At 42.2% G+C, this 16,744-nt stretch overlaps 1 protein-coding gene across 1 annotated transcript in view; it reads left to right on the plus strand.

Moving 5' to 3' along the window:
* Nucleotides 1-7,341: 7,341 nt before the first annotated feature.
* The window catches only part of HS6ST2 (heparan sulfate 6-O-sulfotransferase 2), a 362,704-nt gene continuing 353,301 nt past the window's right edge, over nucleotides 7,342-16,744 (plus strand). The window contains exon 1 of the mRNA XM_040405752.1: nucleotides 7,342-8,033. Coding sequence (XP_040261686.1) covers nucleotides 7,525-8,033 — 509 coding nt within the window. The 5' untranslated portion in view covers nucleotides 7,342-7,524. The remainder of the gene's footprint in view (nucleotides 8,034-16,744) is intronic.

Below are 16,744 nucleotides of genomic sequence, written 5' to 3' on the forward strand. Positions count from 1 at the left end.
ACCTCCAAATAAAAACTAAACCCCCCCAAAACAGAAATCCAACTTCCAACATGAACTCAGTAATGAGTAGCTCCGCCGTTATTGTTTATCACTTCAAAATATTCGTTTCGGCATGCTTGATGCAAGCTTTTCCATGAGGTGAGTGGGAACATTTCTCCAAGTGGTGAAGACGGCCACACGAAGGCCATCTACTGTCTGGAACTGTTGTCCATTTTTGTAAACTTCCCTTGCCATCCATCCCCAAAGGTTCTCAATTGGATTTAGATCAGGGGAACACGCAGGATGGGCCAAAAGAGTGATGTTATTCTCCTGCAAGAAGTCCCTTGTCCTGCGGGCATTGTGTACTGTAGCGTTGTCCTGTTGAAAAACCCAGTCGTTACCACACTGACGAGGGCCCTCAGTCATGAGGAATGCTCTCTGCAACATCTGGACATAGCCAGCGGCCGTTTGACGCCCCTGCACTTCCTGAAGCTCCATTGTTCCACTGATGGAACCACTGTGGCGCGTAGAAAACATCTCAGGTGGGATCTGCTTGTCATGCCAGTAACGTTGGAAACCATCATAACCATCGAGGTTAAATTTTTTCTCATCAGAGAATAAAACTTTCTTCCACCTTTGAATGTCCCATGTTTGGTGCTCTCTTGCAAAGTCCAAACGAGCAGTTCTGTGGCGTTCAAGGAGACGAGGTCTTTGAAGACGTTTTTTGTTTTTGAAGCCCTTCAGTCTCAGATGGCGTCTGATGGTTATGGGGCTGCAGTCAGCACCAGTAAGGGCCTTAATTTGGGTCGAGGATCGTCCAGTGTCTTGACGGACAGCCAATTGGATCCTCCAGCTAAGTGCTGATGAATTTTTTTTGGGTCTTCCACTTGAATTTTTTGTTCCATAACCATCAGGATCATTTAAGAAATTCCAAATGACTGTCTTACTGAGTCCCACCTCAGCAGCGATTGCGCGCTGTGAGAGACCCTGCTTATGCAGTTCAACAACCCGACCACGTTAAAAAAGGGAGAGTTTTTTTGCTTTTGCCATCACAACGTGTGACTACCTGACAGAAAATGACAATGAATCCACATCTTTGCACAGATTTGGCCTTTTAAAGGCATGTGGTCCTAAAATTTTAATCAGCTAAAAAACAGCCTGTTTCAGTTTAATCGTTATTTTCAATTAATTGAATGCTCAAATATTTTTTTGTCTCACTCTCATTTCTTCTTGTTGCATGTTGAAGCTCTACTTGGAACCTTGTTAAGATCCAACAATGTAAAATATGATTTTTTGCCATTTTTCAAGTGGTCTTAAACTTCTGATCAGGACTGTATATAATTTTATTTGCTGTGTTTTAAAGAGTGTATAAGCTTTTATTGGTGGAGGGTAAAAAAGGGTGGGACATGTTTAACGAATTTAGGACATTCCCGTAAGGGGTTGTGTATCCGCCCCTGATGAAGCGCGAAAGCGAAACCCGGGTTGGGCAGGAGGACGATTAGTGTCTCAACAACTTTGATATGCTTTTACAAAGTATTTGTTTGTGAGTGCAATAAACCATTTTTAGTAGACCTGCGTTATCAGTACTTCACTATCGGTTCGCCCTCTTGATATTCCACAGGAGTGTGTTAAATAAGAGGAGCTTACACGTGGAAGTTTGGTGTTTTCTCCTATGTCCAGAGATGTGAATGGTTTCATGCTGGAAGGAAGGTTTTTGCAGTGAAGAAATAGCAGTGCGGTCCAACACAGAAAGGCATGGAAGACAGAGGGTTAGGAGCTTGCTGAAAAGAAGACACCAGGCGAAAAGGTCTCCCCTCACATGCCACTTCTCTGGCTTGTTCCTGGACAGTAAATCAATTTGAGTAGCCAGGGAGATGAGGTCATCTAAGGTGGAAGGAACATCCCGTCCGGCCAGCTCGGCTGGCCACAAGTGCCTAATTTTTCCAGCCGAGTTCAGAGGCTAGTGTTCAGAACTGGACTGCATAACCACCCACGGATTGGTTCCCTTGACGCAACCACAGTAGGCAGGATGTGGAAGAGATGGTCTGTCTGGGCTCGTCGAATACCTTGCGGAAGGCTTCTAGGAAGGCCTGTAAATCCATTATGACTGAGTCATTCCGTTCCCAGAGGGGATTTATCCAGGCCAGTGCCTCCCCAGTAAGGTGTGACATAAGAAAAGCCACTTTGGCTCGGTCTGAGGCAAATTGGTGAGGTAAAAGTTCAAAATGAAGGGTGCATTGATTTATGAACCCCCGGCACTGCTTAGGGTCACCGTTGAAACGTGAAGGAGCTGAGAAACGATGTCTAGATCCGGGTACATAGGAAGAGGAAGGAGCAGGAGCCGAATTAACCGGGGCAGAGAAGCTTGATGACGCTGGGTTATCAGATGTCAGGTCATTTAGACGCATATTCACATTGCGTAGGTAGGACAATATTTGATCCTGACGCTCATGCTGCTGGGCCAAATCCTGGTGTAACTCAGTGGTACTGGGAGGGTTCGGATCAGCAGGGTCCATGGCCTGAGGAAACTGTTATGCAAGCGGGTGTGGACCCACTGCGCCACTGACTGGGTATACTCTAGAGGGGCGTAACTAAGCCACTACCTGGTCTTCACTAGAGCCTCCGATGGTGAGGATAGGCTTGGGCCGTTAAGGTAGACTCTGGCATGGAACATAGATACCATAGGTAAGCTATCTGCTGTCCGCGCTTGTCAGCCCAGCGCATGGAGGCAGCGAAGGAGGGAGCCCCACACCCTTGCCAGCGGTTAGGGGCAGCAGTGCCGGCATGGACCGCTGAGCTAACAACTAGCTACTATGATGTCTCCCATACTCAAGAGAAAACAGGAGATTCTGCTCCCTAACAAGAGAAGTGCTGAACAGTATTAATGTGAATAAAGCACTTGATATAAGATAGAAAACTCACTATTAGCTGCAGCAGCCTCTTTGTGAGTGTTCATCTGCTTCTCTCTCACTTGGATCCTCTTCCTCCTTTATCTCCTCTCTCCATAGACTTCTATGAGCAGCATGCTTGTGTGTCTCTTTCTGCACCTCCTCTCCTTTCTTTCTCCTCCTCTCTATATAGATTTCTTTGGGCTGCATTTCTGTGCGTGTCAGCACCCCATCCTTCCTCCTCATCTTCCTCCCTCTCCACTTTCCATAGACTTTCATGGTAATAATGTCTACGTGTGTCTCTCTGCACCACCTACCTCTTCCTCCCTCCTCCCCTCTCCATAGATTTTTATGGGCACCATATCATTTATGCATTGTAATGCTCTAAACAGATGAGGGGGCATGTGTTAGATTTTACTATATTGCTCTGCATGAGAAAGACTGCAATTATGGTGGTCATTTTGAAAAGGTCTGTCAGAGGATCAGAATCGAGGAAGAGATGCAACATGGGAGGAACGGAGGTCACCAGGTATGCAGGTGTCATGTATAGTTGAATTTTAGGTTTGGACTGGAGGACCTGTCAGCAAAAAATGCAATCTATTCTGACAGCGCTATGTTGTAGAACAGGAGAAGCTGAGGAGATTGATATATATGTTTTTGGGAAAAGATTCAGTCAAACCTGTAATTTATTCATTTCTATCTTTGCATTTTCCACCTCCTGTGAAAACCTATCGGTACAGGAGGGAGGTGTTATCAGTGATTGATGGCATTGTGTATATGTGTGCATACAGAGATAGCTGTCAGTCACTGATAACACCTCCGCCTGTACCGATAGCACTTCACGGGGCTGAAGATGTAAATATAAAAATTGCACGTTTTACTGAATCTTTTCCCATAAAAATATACATCAATCCACTCAGCTTCTCCTGCTCAGTGCTCTATAACATGCTGCTGTCAGATTACATTGCATGAAGAATTCTATTCACAGACAGCAAAAAAATACATCTACGGCAGCTGTCGGTTTGGTAATAATAACGCCCGCTCGGCTTCTGTGTGGCTCGTCTATTTTACAAGCAATCAGATGATCACATGTGAAAAAAGTAAAAAATAAACAATAATTCAAATACCCCACATTCTCCATTTTGCTAATAAAACAATCAATAAAAATATAAATATCATTAGTATCTCTGCTTCCCAAAATGCCTGTACCAATAAAATATAAAAGTACTTATCCCTTTTAATAAACAACGTAAAAAATCTGGATTCACCTCCCAAAAAAATCAAATAAAAAGTGATCCAAAAGTTATACACACCCCAAATTTGTTCAATAAAAAATTGCCCCACACAGATTCCTAGACATAAAGTTATGGGGGTCAGAATATGGCAAAGAAAAAAAAAAAAATTTTTCAAAATGTTTATTTCTTTTTAATGTATTAGAACACAAAAAGAACTATAAGAATGTGGTATCGCTGTAATTGTACTGACCCACAGAAAAAGTTATGATTCCTGGAAGAGAAGGAGTAGAAAACGAAAGAAGAGAGAAACGCTGCATCAGGAAGGAGAAACAATATATTGGACCTTGAGCAAACTTTTTAAAACCTCAAAAATCCCATTTAATATCAGTGAGATCAACCACAATGATATTGGAATTATCTTATAAAGAGCCATCATGTGATAATTCACTCCACTGACATTCACACAATCTTAAAGAAACTCCAGTCAGTAATAAATCAGTCTTAATTGCAATCTACATGTTCTCTATAAAGGGGAGGGGCACTTATTTGGATACTATAGCCAGAGAATTACATGGAACATGACTGACCCTGTTTTTTTTTTTATATCATATGTATTTCATATAGTATTATCTGGTAATTATTTATTTACTATGTATTTAAATTTAAATTGATAATCTATTCAGATCAGCATCTTGCATAAATAAGCAGTACCCATGACAACCTTTAGGTCAATACAGTCCCCAAGTTAAGCTGTCATGGGGACTGAACTGACATGGTGCAGGAGCGGATGTAAAGTGGTGGAGGAGCATACCCACCTTAAAAGAGCATCAAATGCCAGTCCCTCCTTACTGCTGATGTCAGGAGGGAAACTGTATGTAAGAACTGCAGCAGCCATCTTAACCGCCTCCGGACCGCCTAACGCAGGATCGCATTCCAGAGGCGGCAGAGTCACGCATCTATGCGTCATCTCGCGAGACGCAAGATTTCCTGTGAACGCGCACACACAGGCGCGCGCGTTCACAGGATCGGAAGGTAAGCGAGTGGATCTTCAGCCTGCCAGCGGCGATCGTTCGCTGGCAGGCTGTAGATGCGATTTTTTTTAACCCCTAACAGGTATATTAGATGCTGTTTTGATAACAGCGTCTAATATACCTGCTACCTGGTCCTCTGGTGGTCCCTTTTGCTTGGATCGACCACCAGAGGACACAGGCAGCTCTGTAATAAGTAGCACCAAACACCACTACACTACATTCCCCCCCCCTGTAACTTATTAACCCCTTATTAACCCCTGATCACCCCTGATCACCCCATATAGACTCCCTGATCACCCCCCTGTCATCGATCACCCCCCTGTCATTGATCACCCCCTTGTAAGGCTCCATTCAGATGTCCGTATGTTTTTTACGGATCCAAGGATACATGGATCGGATCCGCAAAACACATACGGACATCTGAATGGAGCCTTACAGGGGGGTGATCAATGACAGCGGGGTGATCACCCCATATAGACTCCCTGATCACCCCCCTGTCATTGATCACCCCCCTGTAAGGCTCCATTCAGACGTCCGTATGTTTTTTACGGATCCACGGATACATGGATCGGATCCGCAAAACACATACAGACGTCTGAATGGAGCCTTACAGGGGGGTGATCACCCCATATAGACTCCCTGATCAACCCCCTGGTCATTGATCACCCCCCTGTAAGGCTCCATTCAGACGTCTGTATGTTTTTTACGGATCCACGGATACATGGATCGGATCCGCAAAACACATATTGACGTCTGAACAGAGCCTTACAGGGGGGTGATCAATGACAGGGGGGTGATCACCCCATATAGACTCCCTGATCACCCCCCTGTCATTGATCACCCCCTGTCATTGATCACCCCGCTGTAAGGCTCCATTCAGACGTCCGTATGTTTTTTACAGATCCACGGATACATGGATCGGATCCACAAAACACATACGGACCTCTGAATGGAGCCTTACAGGGGGGTGATCAATGACAGGGGGGTGATCACCCCATATAGGCTCCCTGATCACCCCCCTGTCATTGTCAATGGGGACAAAACGTAACTGAATAGAATGGAGTGCTCCAAAAGGCATTCCGTTCCTTTGATTGCATTCCCATACCGGAGAGCAAAATGCAGCAAGCTGCGGTTTTCTTTCCGTCATAGGATGTGGAGCAAAACGGCATCCCACAATGCAAGTCAATGGGGACGGATCCGTTGAACTCTAACACAATCTGACACAATAGAAAACGGATCCGTCCCCCTTTGACTTTCAGTGGTGTTCATGCCGAATCCGTCATTGCTATTTTACAGATAATATAACCGTATCCGTTCATAACAGACGCAGCCGGTTGTATTATCAGTAAGGCGACTTCCACACTTGCGGTAGCCTTTTCCGGCAGGCTGTTTCTGTGGATCCGTGCTACCGCAAGTGCAAAGTGCTGCCGGAGGTCCGCTCCGGCCCCATTCACTATAATGGGGGCGGGCCAGAGGTCCGGCCGCAGCACGGAGAACATGCCGGGAGGCGGCCTTACAAAAACCGCAGAACGCTGTCGTTTTATTCTGGCCGCCTCTCGGCATGTTTTCCATGCCGCAGCCGGACCTCCGGCCCATCCGCATTATAGTGAATGGGGCCGGGCGGACCTCCGGAGGCACGGTGGACTTGCAGTAGCACGGATCCGGCAGGCTGTTTCCCCGCCGAGACAGCCTGCCGGAAAAGGCTACCGCAAGTGTGAAAGAACCCTAACGGAAGCGTTCTTGCTGATCCCTGCCGAATCAGGCAAAACGCAAGTGTGAAAGAAGACCTATCTGTTGTTCTTTCATCTATAATCTACATATATTCTATCTATCTATTTTTCTTCTTTTTCTTTATTTCTTCTATATAATCTGCATATATTCCATGTTTTCTTTCTTTCTCCTATATAATCTATATTCTATCTATCTATCTATCTATCTATCTATCTATCTATCTATTTATCTATCTATCTATTTCCAGTGTTACTGTTACTGCATTTTGGAAACTCTGGGAAGCACACTCTATGTAGTGGAGCTGTTCAGCAGTCCAGCAGCTTTCCCCTTGCAGCATCCAGGCTGAGCAGACAGTGGGCTGGAGCTCCATTAGGCAGGGGGCTGTCTGGTAAGTGTGGGGAGGTCTCTCCTATAGAAGAGCACTGAGGAGGAGGCAGTGCATGGGAGAGGTGTGAGGCATAGGGGTGTGCACTTGGCTGCCTCTCTCTCCAGTCTTGTGTATTATTGTAGAGAGCATTGAACGCTTGGATTGCTGGGAAGAAAGGATAAAGGGATTCAGTCTGTGGAGCCATGAAGCAGACTCCTCTTACATCTTCACAGCCCCCCTTGTAGACCAAGCTTTTGTCGTAATGATCTTGGGTCTTCATCGGCACCAAGAACATGGATGACAAGTCCAACAAGCTGCTCCTGGCCCTGGTCATAGTCTTTCTGTTTGCTGTGATCGTCTTGCAGTATGTTTGCCCAGGCACTGAATGCCAGCAGCTCAGGCTGCAAGCTTTCAGCTCATCATTGGTGGACCCCTACTGGGCTGAAGATGAGAGCCCTGCCAAATTTGTGCCCAAATTCAATTTCACCGTGGACGACCTGCTGAGGAAGGTGGACTTTAACATCAACGGGGACGATCTCATTGTGTTCTTACACATCCAGAAGACCGGTGGCACCACGTTTGGTCGCCACCTGGTCAGGAACATACGTCTGGAGCAACCTTGCGAGTGTAAGGCTGGCCAGAAGAAGTGCACTTGCCATAGACCAGGCAAGAAAGAGACCTGGTTGTTCTCCAGATTCTCTACTGGATGGAGCTGTGGGCTGCATGCAGACTGGACAGAACTGACCAACTGTGTCCCTGCAGTGGTGGACAACAAGAAGGAGATCAAGACGAGACCTCTGAGGTGAGTGACTCCTCTCTGTAGCTCTGTGCTAGAGAACACTTTGAGCACAAAAGGGATCTGTTCCTGGGTTCATTGTACTGCAGGTATAGCCACTGACCATAATGTATGGGGGGATAGATCTGTAGGAAAGTTTTCCATACATCATTGGGTGTCACTGCTATATACAGTGCTGATGTCAACTCAATAGGTGTTACTGCTATATACAGTGCTGATATCAGTAGGTGTTACTGCTATATACAGTGCTGATATCAATATCCATCACTGCTATATACAGTGCTGATATCAGTAGGTATTACTGCTATATACAGTGTTGATATCAATAGGTGTCACTGCTATATACAGTGCTGATATCAATAGGTGTTACTGCTATATACAGTGCTGATATCAATAGGTATCACTGCTATATACAGTGCTGATATCAATAGGTGTTACTGCTATATACAGTGCTGATATCAATAGGTGTTACTGCTATATACAGTGCTGATATCAATAGGTGTTACTGCTATATACAGTTGCTGATATCAATAGGTGTCTCTGCTGTATACAGTGCTGATATCAGTAAGTATTACTTCTATATACAGTGCTGATATCAATATGTATCACTGCTATATCCAGTGCTGATATCAGTAGATATCACTGCTATATACAGTGCTTATATCAATATGTATCAGTGCTATATACAGTGCTGATATCAGTAGGTATCACTGCTATATATGGCGGTGATATCTGTAGGTGTTACTTTTATATACAGTGCTGATATCAATAGGTGTCACTGCTATACACAGTGCTGATATCAGTAGGTATCACTGCTATATACAGTGCTGATATCAGTAGGTATCACTGCTATATACATTGATGACATCCATCGATAGGCTTCGCTGCTATATACAGTCCTGATATCAGTAGGTATCACTGCTATATACAGTGCTCATATCAGTAGGTATCACTGCTATATACATTGCTGATATCTGTAGGCATTACTGCTATATACAGTGCTGATTTCTGTAGATGTCACTGCTATCTACAGTGCTGATATCAGTAGATGTCACTCTATCTACAGTGCTGATATCAGTAGATGTCACTGCTATATACAGTGCTGATATCAGTAGTTATTACTGCTATGTACAGTGCTGATATCAGTAGATGTCACTGCTATGTACAGTGCTGATATCAGTAGTTATTACTGCTATATACAGTGCACATATCAGTAGATGTCACTGCTATGTACAGTGCTGATATCAGTAGATGTTACTGCTATGTACAGTGCTGATATCAGTAGATGTCATTGCTATATACAGTGCTGATATCAGTAGATGTCACTGCTATGTACAGTGCTGATATCAGTTGATGTCACTGCTATATACAGTGCTGATATCAGTAGATGTCACTGCTATATACAGTGCTGATATCAGTAGATGTCACTGCTATATACAGTGCTGATATCAGTAGTTATTACTGCTATGTACAGTGCTGATATCAGTAGATGTCACTGGTATGTACAGTGCTGATATCAGTAGTTATTACTGCTATGTACAGTGCTGATATCAGTAGATGTCACTGCTATGTACAGTGCTGATATCAGTAGTTATTACTGCTATGTACAGTGCTGATATCAGTAGATGTCACTGCTATGTACAGTGCTGATATCAGTAGTTATTACTGCTATGTACAGTGCTGATATCAGTAGATGTCACTGCTATGTACAGTGCTGATATCAGTAGATGTCACTGCTATGTACAGTGCTGATATCAGTAGATGTCACTGCTATATACAGTGCGGATATCAGTAGATGTCACTGCTATATACAGTGCTGATATCAGTAGATGTCACTGCTATATACAGTGCTGATATCAGTAGATGTCACTGCTATATACAGTGCTGATATCAGTAGATGTCACTGCTATATACAATGCTGATATCAGTAGATGTCACTGCTATGTACAGTGCTGATATCAGTAGATGTCACTGCTATGTACAGTGCTGATATCAGTAGATGTCACTGCTATGTACAGTGCTGATATCAGTAGATGTCACTGCTATGTACAGTGCTGATGGAGGAATTTTTCACTTCACTTGCTCCACATCAGGCGGACTAACCCTGCAATCCTCAAAATATTGTCTTCAACTTCAACTAGTCTCTGCTGGTGTATACATGCATGGTGCGGTGTTGTGCTGTTATTGAAGCACATGCAGAACACAGGGTGTAAAATATTGTGTTGTGTTATTTATGTTTTGCTATTTTGTTATTGTGACAGATTGTGTTGCTATTTACAACCTTGGTAGAAAACAACAGCTTAAAACCAAGGATCACAAGAGCTTACACTCTTCAGAACAGATTTCTATCTATCTATCTATCTATCTATCTATCTATCTATCTATCTATCTCTATTCCATATCTATCTATCTATCTATCTATCTATCTATCTATCTATCCCATCCCATATGTATTATCTATCTATCTATCTATCTATCTATCTATCTATCTATCTATCTATCCATATCTATCTATCTATCTATCTATCTATCTATCTATCTATCTATCTATCTATCTATCTATCTATCTATCGGTCTATATCTATCTTTCTAATCTATCTCATATCTATCTATCTATCTATCTATCTATCTATCTATCTATCTATCTATCTATCATCTGTCTATCTATCTATCAATCATATATTGCATCTATTAGGTTCTAATATTTGAACCATGTTGGCTTTCTATTATTATTCAGATTTTTTTTCTTAATCTATCTTCTCATAAAAATCTCTATTTTTCCTTGCCCTGGAAATATATTTTAATAACCAGCATAGATTCCACCCTTGTCCTGCAGGGCCCATAAGGGTTAAATTCAAGTTTCATTCCATTTTATTGATTTTTTTTTGTTCGTCCACACACATCTACTTTCTCCTTTTATTGAACATCCGCAGTCTTTATATTCATGGCTCCTCCAAATAAGAATCTGGTCCCTCAGCGTGTAAAATACGGGTGTGGAGATCCCCTGCATGTAAATGAGGATTAATAAACACTGATAAAATCCTGAAGTAACCTGTGCAGCGGTCTGTGCCTCGCTATATGATCTGGAGGTGAGCTAATTAACACCAATGATAATAAACATTTCATCTCGGGCCATAAATGTATTTGTCTGTGCGCTGAATATTAAATTTTGCTGGAGCGTGCTTTGCAGATTAAGGAGAAGTTGGCAGTCAGGAGCCTGTGCAGAGGTGCAGGTGAGCTCGGAGTCTGCCAGCATCCTCATACTGAGACCCTGCAACTTACCATGGCTATCCAGTGTAGTGCAGGGCAGGAATAATATGATGCTGGGTATGTCATTTGTCATACTTTCATTATCACAATGTATTATCTTTTGTCTTACATGGGACTGCATTATGAAAAATCAGAATCATAAAACCCTGGACCTTCACAGCATTAGGCCGCACGTACATGACTATATTGTTCTTCAGTATGCTATCCGTTTTTAGCACATATAGCACACTGACCCATACAAGTCAATGGGGTCTTAAACACATCCTTTTTTTTATGGATTTGGTTATCCGATCCAAGAATCTCACTGCACGTCCTAGTGTGGTCCTTTTTTGCTGGCAAGAATAGCCCTTTCTATTGACGAGGGTGAGAAAAAAACGAATTGCAAGGATCCGATTTTTTGCAGACCAAAAATTGGATACGACCGTGTCCATAAGGTCTTCTGATGAATTCTGCTACATTTGTAGATTTACCACTTGCACAGAAAACATCCAAAAAGTAAACAAGATTGTGATATTTCATCAATACGTTGATAATCCTTTCCTAAGCGCATAATCTGGATATTATAATGAAGTCCGTTTGGCATAGTGAGAATGAGCGTGGGTGGTCTCTGGTCATTCTGCTCCAAACCTGAAAACTTCCATATTTTCTGCAATAATACAAATCTGATTCATTTGTGGGGAACTTGTGGAATCCACTTCCTGAGGATTATTATTGGATTATATTATATTGTACAGTTTTAGGCTACTTTCACACTTACGGCAGTGGAATCCGGCAGGCAGTTCCGTCGCCGGAACTGCCTGCCGGATCCGTCAAAACGTATGCCAACTGATGGCATTTGTAAGACTGATCAGGATCCTGATCCGTCTTACAAATGCCTTGAAATGCCGAATCCGTCTTTCCGGTGTCATCCAGAAAAACGGATGCGGCATTTATTTTTTTCACATTTTTTTTTCGGTTTGCGCATGCCCACACCGGAAGGACGGATCCAGCATTCTGGTATTTTGAATGCCGGATCCGGCACTAATACATTTTTATGGGAAAAAATGCCGGATCCGGCATTTAGGCAAGTGTTCAGTTTTTTTTTGCCGGAGATAAAACAGTAGCGTGCTGCGGTATTATCTCCGTCCTGAACAGTCAAAATGACTGAACTGAAGACATCCTGATGTATCCTGAACGGATTTCTCTCCATTCAGAATGCATTAGGATAAAACTGATCAGTTCTTTTCTGGATTTGAGCCCCTAGGACGGAACTCAGCGCCGGAAAAGAAAAACGCTAGTGTGAAAGTAGCCTTGCTTGCTGTTTTCTTGACAGCTCCCCTGGTTTCAGGCAATTCATGGGGGGCGTGAGTTACTCGAAAACTACTTTCTGTGGATTATTTTTTTTTAACCCTGTGAAGTTCAGAGAGTGTTACGCAGGTGCTACATGGAACAGTGAAGAAATAAGTTCATAATCATGACATCATACTATATTGTATGATAATGCAAGACGTGAATATACTGGTATATTATGTACATGAGTCTGGGTACGTATTTGTACAGTAGTTTTGCGACACATTTTATACAAGTTGGTCCTGGCCACGTTATTGTGTTTGTCTAGTGGAGTGTGCAAAAGAAGAAAGAGTCCTCTAATGGATTCCGGTCAATTCTATGGGATGCAAAATCGCTCTGTGTCAGTTCTGTCAAACTTAGAAAAGTCTGAACCCTCCCATCTTCAAAAACGTACGTAGTTTTGATCAGTTTTCCGCTAATATTTAATACATTTAAAGAATAAAAATTATTTGCCCCCCAAAAAAACAAAATAAACAAACCCAAAGCAGACATTTTCAGTCCTCGTATAGTCAGTGATGACAGATGGATAAATGGAAACCGATGGGATGTATATCAAGCGATTTCTAAAAGGAAATGAAATGATACTAACTGGCCTTATTATTTTAAAAACCTAGATCTGTGACACATAAGGACCTCAAAAAGACTATGCCGCTTATTTTGGGGGCAATAAACTGTGGCATCTTGACATCCAGTGAGTGGATCCATTTTCTCCACTCCGTACAGATGCTTCTGTGTCGTGCAGTAAATATAGCAGGACAGTGTTCTCAATGAAACTTCAATTCTCTTGCAGCTGCATCAATAAACTGCTTATACTGGATGTCTATCCTCCCCGCCTATAAATCTACACTGTATGTACACATTATATGGATGTCTGAATGGACAATTCCCTTAAGTACCCTTGCTGAGCTGAAATGGGCAATCTCTAACAGAACACAAGTCAATCACGTCCGCTTTTACCAGTTTAACCGAATGTTGTAGCTACCTTTATTCAGCCTGAGACATAGAAAAATCCTGCAGACCTGTGGATATGTGTCAGTACACACAGGCTCGGACTGGCACACACCGGTACAGGGCAATCCCCCGGTGGGCCCCTGAGCAAGGTGGGCCCCTAGTCTCCCACCCACTGCACAAGGGGCACATAGCACAGTAGACTTCCTGCACTACATACATATATTCAATGTACAGCTCCTCAACAGCTTATGTTTATATAAAAAACTTGACAGATTATTAGAGAAACTCCCCAGTTTATTATTATAGACACGATCAGAGCTGAGATGACTTCTAGGTAGAGAGGAAAGCTACCAGTGTCCTCTTCTCCCCAGGACCTACCTTCTCAAAGTTGCTGCAGGGACCCCATATTCAATCATCTGGTAGCATCTTGCTACTGTGTGAGCAGGTAATATTTGAATGTATCCGTACGGTGGGCCCCCAAAATAAATTTTACACAAAATGCAATACTGAATTGTGTTATTTGTGTTTTGTTATTTTTAGTTATTCTGACAGATTTTGTTTCTGTTTACAAAGTTGGTAGAAAACAAGAGCTTGAGACTAAGGACCACAAGAGCTCACACTCTCCAGATCAAATGTATAAGTCTATCTATCTATCTATCTATCTATCTGCAGCAACCATGGGTGAGACATCGGGCAGGGGGTCCCTTTCAGATGTTAGAAGTGCTTAAAAGTTTGTCGTGACGCCAGTTGCATTTTAGCAACGAGGGATGGAATCCCCCTAAGTAGATGGTATTGGTGGTACCCAGGTTTAGGAATGCCAGAGTGGTGTAAAGGTTGCCTATAATGTCCCTTTAGGTGTGGCTGTGCATGTGTCACGGTGCTCCTACCTGGATATCCTGGAACCCCAGGCTCAGTCGTGCGCAGCAGTGCAAATAAAGGGTGGTTAGTTGAGGGATTTGTAGAAATGATGGCGTCCAGACTTTGTATTAACGTTAAAAACAGCTTTAGTTGAATAAACTTGCATCAGAGAACAATCTTCCAAACTTTATCTTGGTCACCAGCAAGCTTTGGCATAAGTTTTGGCAGGCAAACACTTTCGGCCCTGCTACATCCGTCACTTTTTCTGGCTCTGCTGTGCTGATAGATTAAATAGAAACTTTTCCTTTCTGCTGTACTTAGCTTTCTGTAGTCTGACTCTGTCTTTATCTTTCTTCTGTATCTTTATCTTTCTCCAGCCTTCTGAGATTCTTTACTCTTTCTCTCTTGTTCCAGCAGAACTGATGGTGATCTGCTAGCCTTGGCAGGGCTCGTCCAACAGGGATGAGGGCCTACTTCTTACCCCATGCAGGGGCTACTCTCAACACAACCTGTCCCCAAGGAGGGGAAGGCTAAAACTGCCTTTCACTAACTATACTCCTCCCTCTCTAGAGAGGACTAGAATGGAAAGAAGGTTCCATTCCAGGCAAACTAGCGCTGCCAATACTGCCACCATCTGCTGGTGAACCAGGCACATTACATGTTAACATTACATTTGCATAGAATTGCAATGCACATTGTGCAGGATCTGGAATAGATGAACATGATGACACAGGGTTAACCATAGGAGACAGTAGAGGGGTGAAAAGAGGAAGTAATACCACTCTAGGGTATTACATATCTATCTATCTACCTGGCTATTATTTATCACATATTAATCTGTCTAGTCTATCTATCTATCTATCTCATATCTATCTGCATATCTATCTACCGATTTATCTATCTAGCTATCTATCATTTATTCCATATTAATCTATCTGTCTATCTATCTATCTATCTATCTATCTATCGCATATCTATCTATATACCTGTGTACCCATCTATCATTTATCTATCTAATCTATCTATCTATCAATCATTTATCTATCTAAAAAAGAAAAAAGTCACAGCACTTCAAAATGAGATAAAAATAATAAAGTGTTTGATGCTCCATGTCCATACAGTTTTTCAGCTTTGTCCTGAAATTCTATCTGAAGCTTGAGATAGACTCTGAGGACAAAGCTGACACGTTGCATGGACATGGAGCATCAAACACTTTATTTGTATCTCATTTTGGAGTGCTGTGACTTTTTTTATTTTTTATTTAAGCAGACCTCTTTATGAAGAGGGACCTTGTCTACTGTATCTATCTATCTATCTATCTATCTATCTATCTATCTATCTATCTATCTATCTATCTATCTATCTATCTATCTATCTACTGTATCTATCTATCTCTCTATCTATCTACTGTATCTATCTATTTATCTATCTATCTATCTATCTATCTATCTATCTATCTATCTACTGTATCTATCTATCTATCTATCTATCTATCTATCTATCTATCTATCTATCTATCTATCTATCCACCTATCTATTTCATATATTTCAATCTATCCATCTTTCCCATATGTATTATCTATCTATCTATCTATTTTCTATCTATCGATCTATCGATCTATCTATCTATCTATCTATCTATCTATCTATCTATCTATCCACCCATCTATTTCATATCTTTCGATCTATCCATCTTTCCCATATGTTGTATCTATCTATCTATCTATCTATTTTCTGTCTGTCTATCTACCTATCTATCTATCTATCTATCTATCTATCTATCCACCCATCTATCTCATATCTTTCGATCTATCCATCTTTCCAATATGTATCTATGCAATCTATCCCATATCTATTTACCCGAGATAATTGTGGTATCCCTATGAACCGCACTCTGTGATACATAAAGCCTTTGTTTGTCTCTGAGTCACTTTTCACACTATGATTTCCATCTATGGCTGAGCCATGACAGACTATGCCAGACCCATTTTCGAACTGATAGACTTCACTGATGTACTGTATGGTGGGTCCATTTGGGTTTCCATCGGGGTTCCTGTATGTTTGACAGTGAGTATAGCCCTGCTGTGATCCTTTTGCTATTAGAAATAACAGAAACTTGATGGGAAGTCTGACAATAACCAATGAGGGGTGTGAACAGAGCCTAATATATATGACATGAAATGACGTCTAAGCTGTGTCACTTCTGTGATACATCTGGACTGGTTCATGACTTTTTTGTGTGCATTATAAGTTAGTATGCAGTTTCATATCAATATACAATGCACTATGCACATATTGACTACAAAGCT

Source organism: Bufo bufo, chromosome 8, assembly GCF_905171765.1.
Source record: "Bufo bufo chromosome 8, aBufBuf1.1, whole genome shotgun sequence".
Classification (NCBI taxonomy): domain Eukaryota; kingdom Metazoa; phylum Chordata; class Amphibia; order Anura; family Bufonidae; genus Bufo; species Bufo bufo.